Source organism: Larimichthys crocea, chromosome X (assembly GCF_000972845.2).
Source record: "Larimichthys crocea isolate SSNF chromosome X, L_crocea_2.0, whole genome shotgun sequence".
NCBI classification, from domain to species: Eukaryota; Metazoa; Chordata; class Actinopteri; family Sciaenidae; genus Larimichthys; species Larimichthys crocea.
In genome coordinates, this window is record NC_040020.1 from 26,088,391 (window position 1) to 26,108,412 (window position 20,022).

General features: G+C 40.8%; 2 protein-coding genes and 2 non-coding genes across 4 annotated transcripts; all 4 read right to left on the reverse strand.

The window, feature by feature from the left end:
* Positions 1 to 766: 766 nt before the first annotated feature.
* LOC104929958 (carbohydrate sulfotransferase 12) lies at positions 767 to 8,989 on the reverse strand. Its single transcript, XM_010744609.3, has 6 exons — positions 8,723 to 8,989; positions 4,770 to 5,424; positions 4,452 to 4,594; positions 2,587 to 2,715; positions 2,235 to 2,427; positions 767 to 1,408 (listed from the first exon to the last, which is right to left on the reverse strand). The coding sequence occupies exons 2-6, from the start codon at positions 5,313 to 5,315 to the stop codon at positions 1,139 to 1,141; spliced, it is 1,281 nt and encodes a 426-aa protein (XP_010742911.3). The 5' UTR covers positions 5,316 to 5,424; positions 8,723 to 8,989; the 3' UTR covers positions 767 to 1,138.
* A 4,184-nt stretch (positions 8,990 to 13,173) lies between these two features.
* eif3ba (eukaryotic translation initiation factor 3, subunit Ba) lies at positions 13,174 to 19,954 on the reverse strand. Its single transcript, XM_019269766.2, has 19 exons — positions 19,715 to 19,954; positions 18,386 to 18,578; positions 18,174 to 18,293; positions 18,025 to 18,082; positions 17,798 to 17,926; positions 17,544 to 17,701; positions 17,070 to 17,201; positions 16,899 to 16,965; positions 16,767 to 16,813; positions 16,451 to 16,661; positions 16,285 to 16,357; positions 16,068 to 16,190; positions 15,905 to 15,983; positions 15,567 to 15,705; positions 15,309 to 15,434; positions 15,003 to 15,080; positions 14,784 to 14,892; positions 14,563 to 14,675; positions 13,174 to 13,739 (listed from the first exon to the last, which is right to left on the reverse strand). The coding sequence occupies exons 1-18, from the start codon at positions 19,812 to 19,814 to the stop codon at positions 14,575 to 14,577; spliced, it is 2,043 nt and encodes a 680-aa protein (XP_019125311.1). The 5' UTR covers positions 19,815 to 19,954; the 3' UTR covers positions 13,174 to 13,739; positions 14,563 to 14,574.
* Positions 15,172 to 15,259, reverse strand: LOC113746749 (small nucleolar RNA SNORD60). The gene has a single exon (XR_003463102.1). It is a non-coding gene; the product is annotated as a small nucleolar RNA SNORD60 (small nucleolar RNA).
* Positions 15,781 to 15,862, reverse strand: LOC113746752 (small nucleolar RNA SNORD60). Its single transcript, XR_003463105.1, has one exon. It is a non-coding gene; the product is annotated as a small nucleolar RNA SNORD60 (small nucleolar RNA).
* Positions 19,955 to 20,022: the final 68 nt, after the last annotated feature.

Below are 20,022 nucleotides of genomic sequence, written 5' to 3' on the forward strand. Positions count from 1 at the left end.
GACTTCTTGTACAGGACGTCTGTGTTGTTGTCTGACCAGTCCAGTTTATTCTTCAGGTGAACATCCAGGTATCCGAATGCTCCCACCAAGTGTTCAGAACTACTGTAACTGGCTGCCAACCACACATTGCCATGGCAACAGAAATCACTTTTGTATTTCAGCTTTACAGCTTTATACTTCCAATGTTCAGAGGGAAATATTTTTCTTCTACTTTATTATTTGCCAAGCAAGATAAGTTATACATAATTAAAAAAAATATAATGCATTTCTATTCTTTAACAATATATCTAGTATGTAATATTTTGTCACAGAAGGGTGCTTCCTTTTTTTATGATTTCATTTGCCTCTTTATATTACTTTACTTTTACTTGAAAGGTGTACTCCAGCAATTAAGTATTGTACATTCATAAAGCCGGAGGTCTCACAAGAGAAACTTAAAGTTATGATGGTCAAAATCAAATTGTCTTGATTTAAAGCTCCTCCTCTAATATGGGCCAAGCCCCCAAAATACTGGATCCTACATTTTCCATAATGCAGTAATGCCCACATCCTTGAAACAATATTATAGACATGTTTTCAAAGGCCAAGTTGTACTGGTATTGGACTATTAAACTGACCTAATGTGTAAAATATTTGAAGTAAACCTATAAATGAACATTATAATGGAGAACCTTTGTCTGCAATGGACTATTTTTAGATTGTGAAATTGCTTCTTTTACTTAAGATCTTAATACTTCTTCCACATACACAGTAAAATACAAAAGACAAACATTTACAAAAACCTTTATTTCTCTGCAACACATTTCCCTTCAGAAATGTCAGTCATCAGTTAGCCCCAGTCCTTTCCCTATGACTACTGTACCAAATTACTATTCACAAAATACTATTCAAAGTGCCTTTGCACAGGGAAAACAGACTGGGATAACGAAGCTTTGTAAGCAGGTGTGCTTCAGATATGAAATGATGAAAATTAAATAATACTGGCAGGCACTTCTGTCATTTGAGGTATGCACAAAACAAATGAAACAATCGGCATTGTAGATCGGTCTTTAAAGGCATATGCTGGCTGTGCGTGGGTAGGTGAGGTGTGGGCTCTACACACAGTGCAGTGCCCGGGCCTCTGGTTCGGTGTGGTCTACTAGTGGAGCACGCTGTCAGGTTTGGGATAGCCAAACAGCTCAAAGTCTGGTTCATACAGCTTGTACAGTTCTCTCCTCATTGTTATGGGAATCTGTGCAAACCAGTCTCTTTCCCAGCTGGCTGCAGTGCGGTTTCGAGCGCCTGAAGGGAAGCGTACTAGATGATCCACCTCCAGAAGCTTCAGCAGCTGCTCTGCGTCCGTTTCCAGAGTTTCTAGTCGTCCAATAAAGTCATACTTCACCTGGCATGGATGGCATAGACGGTACACCTGAAACACAGAAAGCAACTGCATCAGTTTGTGCACACGTTTGTCACTTTGTATGCGATATCTGTATGTACATATTATTAAAAACAACCAAATGTTTTCGGCCATACTGCCTTCCTCAATAATGATTATAAACAGCAGAGTTAGAAAACAGACAGCAATTTAAATTAAATGACAACAGAAAAGACGAGCGGAGACATATCACGCCAAGAAAATGAAGAGGTCCACATGCTACCAGCATCCAGACTCAAATAGTTTTGTTTTGTTTTTTTGAGTGAGGAATAAACAGATGCAGTAAAAAATGGTAGAGCTACTCACAACTAGAAAAAAAGAACAGCTGACAAAAGAAATTAGGGAAACAGATCAGTGGAAATACATTTTACTTTGCTAGTTTGCCATAATTTTATTACATTATTCTCTGTATGTTAATTTAGTATTCTTAATACCTGTGAAATTTTAACTTTAGGACGAGGCTTTAAATAAGCTCCCCCGGGTTTTCTGTCTCACCCTGCACTGTATATTATTTGTTATATCTGTATGTTGTTATTTTTATGTATGTTTTTATGTGCAAAAAGTTCCCAAGGTACAGTTCTTGACTCTGTTTTAATGAATATAAATTACACATCAATTCCTTGTATATTAACTGCCAAAACAGTACACCAGTAAACCGTGTCTGCTTCATAGTATTATTGAATTACACACAAAGAATGACAGGGACTGTCAGTGGATGTGGCATATGACCAAATGAAGGGGTAACATAGCGTCAAACTATCAAGTGTAGCCTTGACTGCTCCACTGCTTGTGTGCAGTGGCTGTGTGAGACAAATACCTGCCGCCAGTGTTCATTGAAGATACTCTCCGTCTCTGTCTCTGGATCCAACAGATATGTGATAAACTGCTGAAACGTCGGTTTGATTCCTGCTGCAAATGCTTCAGCCGCCGTCTCTGGCAGACTGCCAGAGACATTACCATAACGACGCACCATGACCGAACCAAACTGCCTGTAGAAGTCCTCGTTGGGCCTTAAAAAACACACACACACGTTAATAATTCAAGAATGAAAGGACTGCTGTTCAATCAAAGGTGAAGCACATTCCTCAGCCTCACTTTTGACTCAGGAAACATGCACACACACACCTACACAGACATTTCTGCCTACCCATCCACTAATAGACACACACCTTCCAAACTTGTTCCTGAAAGCTGAGATGAGACGAACAAAAGGGTCTCGTACAAACAGAAACTTGGTGTAGTGCTGGAGCTTGAGTGCCATCAGGTGGCGGGACAGAGAACCATAATGACGCCAAAACCTGGTGAAGAGCCACAAACAGCACACGACACAACATGAAAGCAGATCTTTAGTGTTGCAAGTCTGTTCGGTCTCATGTAATACTGAACACATTTGGTTAAAATGAAGGCGGATCAGGGGGAAAATATGTGTGTTACACAACGCTGCAGACAGAAAAGCACATATTAAGATACAGACAGCTCCCAAGGGGTAGAGAAAGGTCTGTCTGTGTTGCAGCACCAAGCTCCGCCTGTCGTTTCCACTCTCCTCTTCCAAGTGTCAACTTAGTAAATAACTCCTCCAGCTCACAGACAGTTTATCAAACACAGTTTCAGTATAACTGGATATTTGAGTGGTATAATAGACTTGTCTGAAAAAGGAAAACTATATAACTTCTCATTAATCAATGTCCCTGTGAAATAATACACTGCGACATAGATAAATGACACAATAATTGTGTAATAATAATAAAGTGGAGAAATAATAACTGTGGCATTTTCTGTCATTCTTAAAAGTCTTATACCGTAGTAGACTTTGTAGGATATGTAGAAAGAAAGAGGCTTAATAGAGCCAAACTATCTCAGTTTTATTAAAGAATTAGAACGTTTTCTTATACGTCTGGCTTCACTTTGATTTATTGCCACAGTTTCCTTTGTTGTCAATGTGAAATAAAGATATGTGGTTTGTTTAGACACATTTTTCTGTCTGGAGTTGATAGAAAAGTTTTGGTGGATGCTTGTTTGTTTAAGCTACTTGTTTTTTTGTTTTGTTTTTCTTAATTTTTAGACTGCAGTACTATTCAATAGTTTTTTGTGCGTTATAACTGAACAGTGATGGAGATCGGACAACTAAGCATGCCATGGCATTCACAAGAAGTTGCCTATCAATCCACACGTAGCCGAATGATTGCGTGCTCTATCATGGGCAGATACCTCAGATACCAACTGCAGGGTGTAATGATAAGATAAAACATCTTTAACACGAACACTGACGAATAAATAAATCAATAATTTGGTATAAAAAAGGCTGCTTCTGTATTTTTACATTTATTCATTCACATATTTCTTGATTTATTTATTCTGTGTCTCTTTGCTAATTGAGGTGGTGGTCCTAAATCAGTCTTAAGCAAGACTGGTGAACTGGGGGATCCCAATTCTTTTACATGACACAAGCTAGTTAGCTCGCTAACCATGGTTTAAACAGTTCAGAAAGAAACTGATAGATTTGGTAGTGTGTGGGAGGCTGCTGGCAGATCTGCTAATCGTACTGTCAGATCGATCCAACACCCAGTGCGACCAGAAAAAGGTTATTTCGTTACACTAAATGATTAACTAGCGTATTGATAATATCGGCAACTGCATTAACTTTAACTGAATTAGCCGACTATGTGGCATTCACTAATTATCTCATTGTGCAGCACCCACTGGGTGTCTGGGTGTAACATACTGTTATGTGGCAGCTGAAGTGAATTTACATGTTTATGACACCCAGTGTTGAGAGAGATTTAGTATTTCTCCCAGCAGAATCAGGTCTGTGCGTTGGTTGATTTTGTTAAACATGACTTTTAGAATAAAAGATTTAGAATAAAAAATGAAACATATTACAATGTTTTTACATAGCTAGTCAAAAAAATCTTTCAGGGGTGAGGTGGCACTGAAGGGAACACCATATATACATATAAAACATAAATCCAATACATAACACAAGTCAAAATCTTCAAACAATTTGGCTTGGTGCATGTGCGTGTGTGTTTCATACTTGGCAAAAGTGAGGTGGAGAGAGGAGTTGTGTACGAGGTCAGGAGGTACAGCCTCTGGATCAGTGTAGGGTTTTCCTGAGGACTGCGAAATCAGAGACTGAGACAGAACCACCATCACTCTCTTCCAGTTGGTGCATGCTACCTGAGCAGAAAACAACGATGGAAAGACAAGTGAGACTGCGAATGTGTGTTTGGACCAGTTGCAAAATCCTAGAAGAAAAAGAGGAAGTTTGATTTTAAGATGTCGTCTTACTTTCTTGTTATTTTTCTAACTCACCGCCTACACGTTCACACACAGAAAAAAAAGGCAACTGTACCTTTGGAACATAGCAGTAGATAATCTGATGAGTGTCGTCCACTATCAGGTGATCCAGTTCTCTGTTGGGGATCTGCTCAAAAGCCCGAGTCCTTCCGGGGAACTCCACAGCATCCTTTCCTGAACACATGTCCATGATCCTCTTTTTCCTCACCTCCTGTTTCTCATCGCCCACAGCAGCATGACTCCACTCCTTCTCCACATTCTCCCTTGTTTCCTCCTTCATCGGTTCCTGTTTGTCCCTTCCCTTCTCCTCCTCTGCATGGTCCTCAGCTGCTCCTCCTGTCTCATCAGAGACCTGTGTTTTACCGGAAACAGTAGTGAGGACGTTGAAGGAAGAACTGGTCTGGGCTCTGCTAAAGGAAGTAGGGGGTGACGGGCCTGTAGTCACGAGAAGGGAAGTATCAGAGTGGGGTGACTCGTGTCTGTGCTCCTGCAGAGGGTAGAGGTTGAAGCCTCCAACGTCGTCCCAATAGACGATGATCAGCAGGATCATAAACAAAGACCCCAGGACGAACGCCACTCGTAGACCACGCCATGTTCCCATGGTTTAAACTAGATCCAGAGTCGTGACTGGTGAAGAAAGGAGGATGTTATCTCAGCTCCATGGCGGCCATCTATCACGGAAGTAGAAACTTCCTGCTTGTCAGCTGCAACTGAAAGAAAAAAAAAGAAGTGTAACTAAGACTTCTGTTCTTCTTTTACAGCCAGAAAGAAATGAAGAGATTAATCAAAGATGAACTGATTGTAAAATACAGGAAGTGAAGCAGTATTAGGTTTATTTATAGAATACAAAACATGAGGGGACATCTTCAGCTTCACAAGACAGATACTGGGGGTCAACAAAAGCTTTGTTTCACCACAGGAACCTCACCCAGCAAGGACTTTTTGTGGAGTAAAATAATGTCTAAAAAAATTAATTTAGGCTCAGCTCCCAGCAGTAGGAAATTCCTCCAAAGGTTCCTAGTTCCTTCAGAGGAAAACACAGAATTTCTCCAGAAGTCCCTGTGCGTTTTCTACAGCTGGAACCATAATTCAGTTCTGGAGAAATTATTTGACCCCAGAAAAAGTCCCTCCACCGGGGTAGCACCTTCCAAAAGTACAGCAACTTTTCGAGTGGGTTTGCAGCACTGAATATTTCTGATTGGTCGAGACGCATCAACACGGAGTTACAGAGGAAAGCATCTGACAGAGAGATGAATGATAAAGTCCAGGCTTCACTACTGTAGAGTCAAAACATCCTGATATGAGCAGCTGCATTTATTTACACAGTAACAACTCTAGGAAGTGTATTTGGAACTGATGTTGTATCAAAAGTGCTTTTGTCAGCTTTAATAAAGTACATCTTATCTTATCTTATCTTATCTTATTTATATTTCTAACAAGACACTCTTAAAAAATACTGCGTCAGGCGTCATCTGTGGCTTATGATTTGCAACAGGTGGTGCCGAATGCTAACAGGAGTATGTAAAAGCCTTTTGTGACATTTTTACACACCAGAAACAAACATTTAAAAAAAACATTATAAGCCAGCTGATATTTAATGTTTTGGGCAGATAAATACGACAGTCATAGTTTATGTGACAGGTGCTCTTTTTACTGGGTGGGTGTTTATAAATGCCAACACACACTGAATAAATACAGTGTGAAGTGAAGTGTGAACTTGTGTTCTACACAAGCTTGGAGATTATTGTACGCTGAAAAAATCCATGTAAGACAGAGAAACAATTTAACAATATAATTTAGAGGCTTCCTGCAGAATTGTATCATGATGATAGGATCTTATTACGTTATTGTTTTCTATGTATGTCAATGTAATGAACCATCCCGCCCAATAGCAGCTGTTACAAGCTCCAGCCCTCGAGGCCCAGATAAGAATAAGTAGTTACAGAAAGGGATAGATGTTATTACATATAATAGATATAATAGAAAATACTGTATTTTATATAGTAATAATCATTTCAACCATATTGACCAGCCCTATATCCATGCCTGTACTGATTATAGGAAGAAAGTCACAGCCAAAAATACTTTGATAAATGTGATAAACTAATAAATCATTAAATTGTAAGTATAGATAACTTGGTATTGGCTCAACCCACTGCCACCCACTCTACATCAAAGGCAAGACAGGTTAATGAATGTGTACTAGATGGAAAAAATTACAGCCAAACTCCATGTAAAGATATTATTTTAAACCAATGGGCTCCCACAGTGGATTACTTTGGACTACCAAATTGATGAGGTGCTATGTGTTGAGAATTTGACCAAAACAAGTACTTGTTTCTTTTAGGATATTTGTATTTACTTTATTTTAATTTAGTTTTCTGTTGTTGGTGTTAATGTTGCCAAACCATTTTTATTTGTAATTTTACAAGAAAGCTGATGTGTATATGTCAATAAACATTTTGTACAAAAAAGTACATAATGAACTATAACTCTCTCTAAAAACGCTTAAATAGTTACAGGTTCAGAACAGAATGTTTTGCTTGTGTCATATTCAGACTTTTGGCTACATTATCCCGGTAAACTGCAGCAGTGTATCATTTTATTTATTATGAATTTTGAGGGATTATACTTGATTACTTTAAGTAAGTTAGTTACACTTGTTTCTTTAATAGAAAGATACATAGGATAAGAAAATACATTAAATTAGTACTTTTATTTGACAGCTAAAGTTATGGAGAATATAATAATAATATAATGCTTTGTTGTAAAATAGCCCAAAGCTCTACTCAATAACATATATAACGTACACTAATAAGTAAAAGTTGGTACTTAAATACAAAATAACAGGTACTATTACTATTACTAATATTGCTATAACTTTTTTGATACACTTGCACTTTTTTAGTGAACTAAGATATTTCAATATTTCTTCTGTAGCCAAATAGATTCAACATTCAGTTCAGCTTGAAATGGATACTAGGCCCCAATCTTTAAAGTCCAAACTATTAACATAATGCTGTTTTGACCAGTGTGGATCTGCCCAGGGGCCGTGGGAACCTCAGGCTCCGCCCGGGGCACTCAGCTGTCACGGAGATGTGAACAAACTGGGGGCTGTGGGGGTGGAAACAGCTTCAGTGGGCCTTGCATGGATGGTTTACACCCTTCATTGTCTGTCCCATAAAAACATCTGCTGTAGGGGAAAATTGTGGAAAAAATGACAGTCCTTATAAAACCAGAAAGAAATCCAGCCTGGAGGAAAGAGAGAGGAGAGAGAGAGAGGGCTCATGTGTTGAAAAGAAAATTATGGCTTTTTTTTCCTGGGGTGTTTCTTTCCACTAGGTTTTAAATCTAAACTCCATACTGGCTGGAGGGGACCTATTCTGAGGAATCACACATCCACACAAGTCTCTCGCGTCTTGGCACGCACTGTACCCACCACGCACACGTGCCCACTGTAAGGAAAATGTATTAAAATACTGATGAGTGAACCTTAAATGTGTCTGTAGAGCTCAATGTGGCAGTGTCACTTGTAATAGATTACTTTTTTACTTTGTTTTTAAAGATTTCTTCATGCAAAAAAAAAAGAGGAGGCATACAGTTTTATTTCAGTTAATAGGCCTGTTTCTCTCACCATCACCTCCTCCCCTGTTGGAAACCAGCTTTAATTTATACAGTACACAGGTTACAATGTGTCCTTTCACCGGCTGCACCGGACACTGTCCCCTCTCTCTCTCTCTCTCTCTCATGCAAACGGTCACTTCTTATTTTACCTCCACCCACGACAGAAACACTTGAATATTTCTCCACTCCTTTCTCGGCTCTTCCTCCACACGAACCCCCTCATCATGCTCTCTTTGAGGGGTAAGAAAGCCCGGTTCTGTTCCCTTTTGTGCCCTTCACACCGGGGCGCATCACGGCGACAATTAACGCCGGTCTGAACGTGAATCTGTCCGTCTGAAGAAAAATAACGACGACCAACCAGCTGGATCTCGTGGTTTGTCTTACCCGGTAGAGGAGCTCCATGGTGCCGGTGTAATGTCGCCTTTTGTCGCCTGGCTCGGTGTCCACCACCACCCACCCCTTCCCCTGTCTGTCTGTCAGCCCAGTGATAGGACCGGGTGCCGGGTGGGCACGACAGGACTGTAGCGGTCTACTCGCTCCAGTGAACGGGACTTGTCTCGCGAGATCTGAAGAGAAACGCTTGTCCACTCTTCGTCCCACTCCACGCACACGCTCCGGTTGTCCACACCGTTACTGCTGCACAGATTTGCAGCTATGAAAGCATAAACACGCCTACGCCTATGACAGCGGTTCCCAAAGTAAGGTCTAGGGACTTTCAGGCGATCCCGGAGGGCGTCACCGCTCAATGAACGATAATAACGTCAGTGTGCTAGAATAAGACAACATGGAAACTCATCCCAGTCAGGAAAAGAAATAAAATACTAAGAATAAATCAAAATGATGATACACTAGATCAAGATGATCACACTAAGACAAAATAACATACAAATGTTTACCTCTGTCATATCTGTGCATCTACATTGAGAGCAAAGAGTCAAATTGTCCTTGTACGTGTACACATACCTGGCCAATAAAAGTGATTTAATTTTTTTATTCTGATACTAATCCCTGATTCTGTTATACCAAATCCATATTATGATACGTGAAATCAAGATTATGACAGGTCTACATTAACTCAAGATTATGATAAACCAAGATAAAATACTAACATACTTAATTCCAGATTACGATACACTAAATCTAGATTATGATATAGTACATCCAGATTATGATACACCAAGATTGCGGTGGCAGTAGCTCAGTCTATAGGGCTTTGGCTTAAATAGTCATGCAGCTCAAATCCAGCATGGAGCACTGACTGGTAGTTAGAGAGGAGCCAGTTCACCTCCTGGGTACAATAAAACCTGGACATTTGTCTCACTAAACTCCAAGTTCTGAAAATAAATATAAAATATATAATATTTTCTAGCCTTACTTATGTTTACACTGCCATTCAATTAAATGTCACAGAGATAGTTGATCTAACTTAAGTTTTGAGGTCTAGTTTTGTGATTTTGCACAAGACTACATTATAATTTTTAAGGTGTTTCTCTTATTTTTTATACTCAGCTCACCCAGACATGTGCTAAATGAAATGTGCAAATTATTTAAGACACTTTAAATAACACTAAAAAAGAATACAGTCCAATACAGCCTAAATAAAGTTGAGTCAAAGCACTGACAACCAAATTAATTAAATGTTCATTCCAGGACTGAATTCCATGACATTGTTTCTATTTTTCTGGTACTCAGTATCCATATGTTATATGTTCTCATCTTTCCTGAACTTATTTTGTCACTCATAAAAGTCTAAACCTGTTATCAGACATGTTTGAATAAAGCCTAAAGAGCTGTCTCTTAATGAGTATTTATAACATCTGTGAGCTGATGGGAAAATGACGGGGTTGCAGTTACTTCCACATCAAAAAGACCCGACGGCTCACCAGCAGTCAAACCGAGAGTTAAGACCACACTGATCCTGTTACTAAAAAAAAGTCAGAAGTTTCTGTGAGGACACGTTTCCCATAAAGTAGAACATCTTTTTTCCAGATTTACAGTTTGACAACCTGCATTGAGGACCAAGTGGGTGAATATTTGGATAAATCACAGACCTGATTTATCCTCCTAAACAAAACCCTGTCTTAGAGTAGTCAGGTGTTGTGTAACTATGATGTTATTTGAGGGCTTTTCAAGCAACTGGTAGATAATATCTTCTATCTTTAGCTGACTGTTCTGTTCAAACATCACAGTGAATAAGATGCAAAGAAGACAAGGAAAGGCCATCACCGTCAGAAAAAGGGGGAATAAAAGACATAGGAGGCCGAGAAAAAACAACCTCAAGACCTTTTGTTTTCTGATAGAAACCTACTTGAATCAAGAGTGATTTAAGGGGTCTTCAGTACATCTAATATCCAATTTCAGCCCTAATAAACAGTTCAAAACCTGCTTGATAATATCTTCTACAGATGTATTGTTGGTTGACTGTTCTGTCCACTTCGTCAGTGAACGTACTGTACATTAGGGGTACATTAGGTTTGGGTTAATGAGGTTAAAGATCTGTGCAGCCCGCAGTGTCAATATTAAACCTGAGGGTGGAACAACACTGTCTGACCTCACATTTCCATTAAGGACACACACTAATGAACCTAAATGGTGCTGACACACCAGGAACTAACTGTTCCCTATATGATGAGTTGACAGTGACGTAAATGTTGCCAACTTGCTAGAAAACCTCCTGACAAAAGGTCTGTGGGAGAAAATTACACCGTATCATACTTTCCCCAAGCAGATGAAATTGCTTGTGAGTCACGGCAGGGGTGGATTGATAAATGCATGAAGAAACCTAAACAAGACTTTCACCTTAATGACAGGCCAGCTATCCAGGAGAACAGAGAGAACCACATGATGTGTGGTTACATAAAATCTTTTAGGACCATAAAAATACACAGTGGATATGAAGCAGAGAGTGACCTTGTTTTTTGATCTATGTTGGAAGAATAATAAAAATCATTTGAGCACATGGGAGGACTGGGACCAAAAATCGGCCCTGGCATTTTGGACCAGAGCAGCCCACAACAACAACCCCAGATGCCAGATTGCCAGTCCGTCCCTGTTTGAGTACAAAGACATTTTCCCCTTTCAGTTTAAACTAGGGCTGTCAATCGATTAAAAAAAATTAACTAATTAATCGCAAAAAAATCTGTAATTAATCACGATTAATCGCGATTAATCTATCAATAAATGTATCAATAAATTAAATGCATTTTTCTGAGACTGAAGCTTATAATGAATATTTATTTATGTAAAATGATCAAATTAATGTAGAATAAACACAGATAAAGTATATGAAATTCATTCATGTTATTGGCTTAAGGTGCACATATGCACAGTGCAAACAGAAAAAAGCCAGAATGAGGAAATATACTGAGGAGTGTCACACTCCTGTAGTGTAGACTGGGTGTTTTGCTTTGAGGTGATATGTTAAAGTCGTGTTACTTCTGTGGAATTTAAATTCGGCTTTGCAAACTGTGCAAATTGCCTTGTTTTTGTCCAACGAGCCGTCGGGCAACTTTTTAAAATGAAATGTTCCCCCTAAAAGTCCGTCCTTATCCATGTTTACACCACAGACTCTCCTTTAGTTAGGATAGATCATAGACATATATACACAGACGCCTCACTGAGCAGGTTGGTCCGTGGCTGCGATACGTTAAAGTGTTAATTCTTTAAAATTAATCGACAAAATTAACGCGTTAGTTTTGACAGCACTAGTTTAAACCTTTAAAACCTCAGATACAGCGACCTCTAGTGGCAGCTGGATTTAAGCTTGAAACAGAGGAATGTTTGTCATGAGATGTGATTTCAAAGGTTTATACTGATGTTAAATGTGAATCTACAGATAAGCGAATGAGCCTAAGCCTAACAAAAGCATCTAGAAAAACTGACTGAGGGATCACACTGGTTAACATCCAACAGGGGAGGCCAAAGACTGAGACTGTGGGCCTCCTCTCGACAAAGCTTGGAGTAAAGCTCTCCCTTAATCAACTCGGATAGTTTCGCTCAATTCCTGAATGCCACTGTGATCATGATTATGGTGTTTTGAATGATACTGAATAAGGTACTGTTCCATTTAGTGCAGCAGAGCACCACAGCAGCACCCTGACTCTGACCTGAATGGAGCAGGATCTTAATTAGTTCATTAATCATTGGTAACACAAAATGGCTGCTGTCAAACAGGTCTATTGAGCCAGGTTATGTTGCCCCCGCATGATAATAATAATGTTGCTTATTTAGGCTAGTCAAAGTGATCTCCTTTTGATAACTCATGTAAAGTAATAGTTTTTTCACTTGTATACACTGTGGGTTATGCAAGGTTTTCACCTCAGTATACTCGATGAGCAAACAGGAGAATTAAAGAAATTTCTTCTAGTAATTCCAGTCTGCTATATTTTCTGATATACAACATATAAATGACAAGGCTAACACATGAATAAACGTCAAACTGGTTTTCATCTGTTAGTGTGGTGATGTTTATCTTCCTTGTTGTATAGCACTCTGGTGTTTTGGTGTGTTATCAGCACATAAATGTGACAAATGTAGTTCAGTTCGGTGAGACCTCTGCGGTCCACTGATAATTCATCCAACACGATATTTATATATCTAGATATAGCATCAAATTTCAGATGAAACCAGAAAAATTTTCAATTTTTGATTTATAAATGATTCACTAATTATGAAAATGGTTTGCGATTCATCTTCTGTTAATCAACTAAGTGATTAAATTCTTTCAGCAGCACCTGTATACAGCATTCAGCTCTACAAACAATCATCCAGCCTTCTGTGCCAGATCTGAACACATGGCTCTCTCCACAATAACCAAACACTAAGACACAGTCAGGTAGTATTCTGTTTGAATGTTTATTTAAACTTATTCCCACTGCGCGCTCCCTCCCTGTGTGAAAGCCTAGTCTGAAAGGAGGAGGATACAGGCCACTATAGTGCCACATCAGCACATTTATTAACAAGGCTACTTGTTTAGTCACAACACATCCACCCCCCACTGGTATGGCACTCTGTGCTGCCCTGTGATGACACTCTAGCATGGTGAAGCCAGTTCATAAACAACCTCAGGAAGAAGACGGTCCAATAAGAGACGGGGCTCAGATTAGGGAGCGAGTATCTCCAATTAATGAATAGAAAAAAGGGAGGCAGTATTACTAAATATCAAGTTCCACAGAGAGAAAAAAAAAATGGGGCGGATGATCGTGAGAGACAAAGGGAAAATATTCACTACAAAATATTCTCTCTTGTCCCTCGATGTGGCTGCTGATCCGCAAGGGGTGCTTTGATGATGTCACTAAAGTTGAATGTTGAGGCTCGCGAACCCCAAAATTCACAGCGTGGTCGTCGTCCTTCTCCAGTCAATGACGCAGCTCCTCTCTCCTTCCACACAAAAACGGATGGACTGAGGGAGAGAAGAAGAAGAACAATGAGATAAATACAGAGCGCGAGAATGACAGCGTGTTCTCGTTTTGAGTCATTTCCATAATCTGGGGAATAACACTCGAGTGGTTGTCCATCTTAAATGATTAATTCACAACACAAAGCAGATGCAGGAATGTGACAACATCTCCGCTGTCTGACGATTGTACTTGAGTACAACCACAAAGAACAAAAACAATCATTCATAAAGTTCAGCAGCTGCACAAGGAATGAACGAGCTGGTACACAACATTTATTAAAAAAAGTTTTAAAAAGTCAAAAACTTCAAAACTTCCACTCAATCTATGAAGAGTGTTGACAGCATGTATGCTGGGTTACTCAAAATGCTTGAGACATTTTTATTGAGATTTACAGCAACTTTTTCAGTGCTTTGAGATCTGAGGTTTATTGAGAAGGTGGCAACATTTTTAATTGGCAGCTATCTTAAAACCAAATCCCATAAAACTGAAATATGGTCCAATACACTTTATATTACATGTTCACAAGTGACAGTCGTAGAAGGGGATAGATTTAATGTGTCCAGTTGTTGGTAGTGTTAGGAGAGGAGGCACTCTCTGAAGAGCTGGGTCTTCAGGAGGTTTTTGAAGATACAGAGGGACGCCCCTGATCTGGTAGAACTGGTAGCGTTAAGTTTCTCATTACCCTAGTATGGGCGAGACATAGGGAGTCAGTTTTGATGTTGATGTCATGGTGTATAGTACGTTTGGCTGGGAGGACCAGTAGTTCAGTGTTTGAGAGGTAAATGAGAAAGTTTTTTTATTTTTTATTATTATTTTGGTAGTTACCTGCGTAGGGGACTACAGATCTCCAAGGGGAATGATTTCTTCGTTGATAAAAAACTCAATGGTCTCCTCCTCCCAGTCTTCCACGTTGCTGTCCCGCTCATCAGTGTCCACTCCTGGAAGACAAACAAAAATCAAATGAGATTTTTTATTAATTCAATATAAGAGACTGTTGTGGAGGGAGGCAAGCAAACGGCTCAAGGATATAAAAATAAGAGTCCCACCTCCTCTGAGCTCGAGACGGAGGTCCTTCTGTTCCAGATAGGTCTGCTGCGCCGCCTCCCTGTAGCGACGGTAGTCCTCCATCATAGACCTGCGCTTGTCCACCAGCTCCTACTCACAAAACAAATTAAATTTAGCTTCACAGCAGAGAACAATGTAAACATGCAGCTTATATCACTTTCATTACAAAAAGATCAGTTGAAGAAATGAACAAGTCAAACCTTAGAGGCCTTGGACTGGCTCAGACGATCCTTCTGCTCAAAGATCTTTGAGTATTTCTTAAGGTCCTTCTTGATCAGCTGAAAGAGGCAGGAGGATATTTAGTGTAATGGCAGGTTTCATTGCTACAAATAGTATGTGTTGCACCAGTACACAGGGTGCTGTAGTTGTGAGCCTCAGATTAAAATTATAATCAGGAGCTGCAGTGCAACTCTCATACGAGGTGTCAGAAAAGTTATTTAGTTTGTCATCACTGGCGCCACACTAGGTACAATACAATATAGTCGATTATATTGAATAAATGGTACCTTGATCTGGTCTGCGCTGAGCAGGGTTGGAGGTCTGGGCCTCCAGAGCAGCTGACAGAAGCGATCCTTGTTGTTCTTCTGAAGAAGACGGCCCTGGAACGTCCACAGCCAGTATGCATTGTCCACCTAGACACACGCACATTAAAAAGTTGGAGGAAAACAACGTGAGTGCAACTCAAGTATGATTTTCTGCTCCATCAACAGTGAATTGTTCTGAGAAAAGACGACCACGTTCCAGCATCACAGAGCAGCATTTACCTTGTGGCTCCACCAGGAGACGGAGGTGACGACATAGCGTCCGGTCGGGTCCCACTCCACGTCAGAGGCCATGTAGTGCTCTGCTATGTTCATCATGGTGCAGTCTGACGTGTCCACAAAGGCAAGAGCTCCATTCATGCTGCACACACACAGGAAAATCGATTATAAAAACATGCGCACGTTGGCATCCATCAGAACAAATACATAACGCAGTGAGCCTCAGATCAGTGTTAGAATCAGGAGCTTAGCTCTCATACGAGGTGTCAGAAAAGTTATTTAGTTTGTCATCAGCGGCTTCTTGTGTCTGTCACTTTCTCACAAACACTGATTTGACTGACCTCCTGAGTCCAGCCAGCACCAAAAACTGTCCCTGGGGGCTCCAGAAGATGCTGTTGGCCTGCTGCTTGTCAAACATCTCTGTAGAAAAATGAACACATTCAGTGGAGGTTTTAAGAGGCGTGCCAGACTGTGCAAGTTAGCAAGTCTGTCCCATCTACTCACTTATGAGCTCGATCTTGCCGTTGTTTTTGACATGATAGAAGGAGACGCTGATTCTGGGAGCCTCTCCGTGGAGAACCGCAAACTTGCTGCCGTTGGGTTCCCATGCAAATGCAATGATGCCCTCTGGAAAGACAGAGACAAACAATTGATCAGCTGTTTTTTTTTTCCTCCTATGGGAAACAATCGTCCTTTCTTTGTGTGTTTATTACTTTCTTACCCTTCATCTCCACCACATCGACAGGAACCTGCTTCTCTCTCATGCGGAAGATTTCAAAGTTGGTGACCACGCCCTGAAAAAGATCGAAAAATAAATTTAGCATTTTTTTTTTTATTAAACCAGTGTAGTTTCAGGTGTTTCTCCCTCTTTCTCTCCGCTCGTGTACCTGTGTTCCTTTAGGAGTCCTGTCCACCTTCACACACAGGTAATCTCCATTCCTCTGCCAGTGCAGTTTGCAGTCGACAACGTTGAAGAGGTTGCGGACACGGATCTCCTGACGGGAAGGCATCTGCATCAGAGTCACTCTGGCTGGGATGTCTTTGTCCTCAGGTACCCAGAATGCTATGATGTTGTCACCGGGAGACCATGAGAAGTCCCTGTAGACACACAAACACTTGTCAGTGTCTATACGTAGAAAGCGTCACGTGTTAACGTATAATTTCAATAAACTAATCATAAAAGCATTTATCAACGGCTCTTACTTGATCCCGGTAATCTTAAGACTCTTCTTGTCGAGCAAGCCCATAGACTGAAAGAATCAGAAACATGGCTTTAATGTCACTTCCACATTTTTTTTAGAAATACATCTACGTTTTGTCTTAAAATCTTCTTACTGGAGTCTCATAGATGCTCAGCGTGTCTGTGGTCATCCTGGCAAAGAACTTCCCATCATGGCTCCACCTGAGGACAAATACGTTACGTTATAATAAACATAATCTCAGCAGGAGCAGCAAATGTCAAAACAATATAAAAGGTAAAATGAGGTTTTGACAGTAAGTACTCACTTGAATATGGGCCAGTGTGCAGAGCTCTCGCAGTGGAAGCCTCTCTTCTTCTGTCCGGTCAGGATGTCCCAGATGATGATGGCCTGTGGGTCCTCCTTGGTGTCCATCAGTGGACTGAAGGTCACCACATACCTGGAAGACATCACAACCACAGCTTAGAGACTGCACAATTCATCTAACATTAATTAACAACAATTAAAGCTCATTGGCTTCATAGTTTTGAACCAGGGTCCTTCAGTATTTGGATGAAAAAGCTTGTGAGGGTGTGTCAGGTACATCTTTAATCAATACTCAACATTAAAAAGGACTTTGATCAGGACGTCTCTAGTTTTTTTTGTCCTTTTTGGGCCAGAGAAAGCTAGCACAATTTGGGGATCTGGTTACACTTTAAAACCTAATCTGTATGTGTCTGTCAAACAATGACTAATACTGCTAAAGTGATGATTAGTACTGTTAAACATAAGTGTTGGTTACCTCTCACATGGTGAGAAGTCGATGAGGGACACCCCCTGATGGCTGAACCTCTGAATCTGCTTGAACTTCTCGCCGCCCCACAACGCAATGCCACGCTGATGGAAGGTGGCCAGGTACGTGCCTTTAGGAGACCAGCGCACGTACGTCTCTGTCCAGCGCTGCATCAAGACACAAAGACGTTACTGATCTGCATTTCTGTTGAATTATATTTAATATATACAACTCTGCATTTTAAAGTGTGAGCAGCTACTTACGGCTCTCTCTTCAGCTGTGATCGGGTCCTTAGCATCGTTGTTGAAAATGGCGGTCCTCTCTCCAGCTTCGTAGATCACACTGTACTGGTCACGACAGTCTGAGTCCTCAATCCAGTGGCGCATATTTCCCTGAACAGACAGACATACAGAGTTAGTAGATCTTATGGCATTTTGGCATATTAATTGCCTGTGTAATAAACTACTTATGATTAAGAGTAAAAACTCACAAAATCTTTGAATGGCTGCTTCTCTGGAGTTTCCCACTCATCACTGATGTTCATGTACCTGAGAAAACAAGCGAACATAATCAAAAGTACTGCTCTCAGATATCTGCTGTCACAGTTCCCGTATTTCTAATCGGACGCAGCACACTTACTTGTCAAAGTCAGTGAAGAGGTTGACTCTGAACGTATGTTGTTTGTCGAGTTTGTATCCATCTGCATTCTTTACTGCCTCGAGAGCCTGAGTAGGAGCAGCATACTCCAAGAAGATGTACCTGTGTGAAAATATGGATCCGATTCATTAACATTAAACTCGAAACATTAAAGCAGTAAACTGCCAGAACAGAGCAGAAAGCAAAACACATACCCTTTGGTCAAGCCTTCGGCCTCTGGATAGAACTCAGTGGTGATCTTGCCAAACTTGGAGAAAATCTTGTGTATGACGTTTTTGAGTTTCTCCAGTCGCTCTGGGCCGACCTGGGGGACGTTGTCCACCACCACCACCGAGTCTATGCCGTCAGCCTCCTGGGGCTTCTCCCTGAGGATGTCACCCAGGAGCTCTGCAGAGAAAATAAAGAGACGATGAGGATAGGAAATAATAAATAAAATAAAAATAATTTATTCATCTGATCTGTCTCATTAGCCTGGCTTTCCAAGCACATTTTCAAACCGAAGTTATTCTCAATTCAAACTTATCAGCTGATTTCTTTTCTTTTAAGATTTTACCTTCATTGGACGGTGGAAGAATAAAAACACATGCAGCAAAGGACGTCATATGGAGTCAAATCAGGGATGTAGCAGGTGTTTGAGCTTTAACAGATGGATGCATCTGTAGTGATACTTTCATAATTAGCTATAACCCCAATAAAAGGCAGTACACTATGAAGATAGTAATCACCTGAATTGTCTTACTTGAGTGTTTGTTGTGCCGCTTTAATGTATCGATTTATACTGGGGGGGTGTTTCTAATGTATAGTTTACCCTCATTGATATAAATTAGGTGGCATCATTTTAAAAAGCTTGCAGTGCAGTTCAGCAGCACCACAAACTACAAACACCTAAATGAGCATTCAGGTGGTGTAACTCAACACAATGTGAACAATGCATTGCTCACATGGGGAGATTTAATTGCAGGGCTGTTGTGGTAGGATTCATTGATTTAATGCTGTAAAATAGTTACAAATCGTCCTAATAAAAAAGGGGGGTTTTATTGGGGGCATTATGGAGCAAACCCCCCTGAATACAGGGTCAGGATTAATGCTAACGCTGCACTGATGTGAAAGTCACATTTCATGCCAGCTGCTTCAGACAGCATGTTCAGAGTCGTGGCCTTGCTCCTGATTATTCATTCAGCTTTCAAGATATAATCAAAATGTCTGTGGTTAAAGTCAGCTTCGCCCTTTTTTTTTTTATTAAACTGTTTCCCAAATGACAGCGACAAGGCCACGGTGACTGGTGGTCTGTGGGGGTCTGGGTGAGGCTTCAATGGGCGTGAAACTGAACGCTGACATCGGTTAATGATAAATTTAACTGCCGTTGGAGATATGTTTCAGTAAAACGGTGATGTGTCGGTTTTATTTCTGCTGTTCACACCTCGGTATTTAACCAGACATTGACGTCTGGGAGGCAAACTGCCCGTGCTAGCTAACTGTTAGCAGCAGGCCGTAAAGCCGGGGTGTTTCCTGCCGCTGCTCACCGTCGTCGTCGACGTCATCCTCGTAGTCCTCCGGGTCGCTGAAAGAGGGCTCCTCCTCTTCGTACTCGGGGTCGTCCACCATATCCACCGTTTCTTGCATTTATCAGGACTACGAGACGGATTTCTCGCTACAAACAGAGCTGAATCCCAGAAGTTAAGAGGCTGACGGTCCTCGGCCGGTGCGGCACCATGTGCGGTTATGCGAAAATGGACGATGTGACGGAAACGCAACACCGGAACTTGTTCGGAGGCTGTGAGGCGCTGCGGGGAGAGCGCAGAGCTGTAAAACATAGGGATGGGCAGCGCGT

Excerpts from the sequence above, each read along its gene's own strand:
- LOC104929958 (XM_010744609.3), bottom strand. The coding sequence starts at position 5,315 with ATGGGAACATGGCGTGGTCTACGAGTGGCGTTCGTCCTGGGGTCTTTG. Across the intron at positions 4,595-4,769 it reads TCTACTGCTATGTTCCAAAG|GTAGCATGCACCAACTGGAA; the intron begins GTACAGTTGCCT and ends TTTTCTGCTCAG. Across the intron at positions 1,409-2,234 it reads TCAATGAACACTGGCGGCAG|GTGTACCGTCTATGCCATCC; the intron begins GTATTTGTCTCA and ends TCTGTGTTTCAG.
- eif3ba (XM_019269766.2), bottom strand. The coding sequence starts at position 19,814 with ATGCAAGAAACGGTGGATATGGTGGACGACCCCGAGTACGAAGAGGAG. Across the intron at positions 17,702-17,797 it reads TCACAGCTGAAGAGAGAGCC|CGCTGGACAGAGACGTACGT; the intron begins GTAAGTAGCTGC and ends GTCTTGATGCAG. Across the intron at positions 15,706-15,904 it reads GTGCTGGCTGGACTCAGGAG|CATGAATGGAGCTCTTGCCT; the intron begins GTCAGTCAAATC and ends GTGTGTGTGCAG.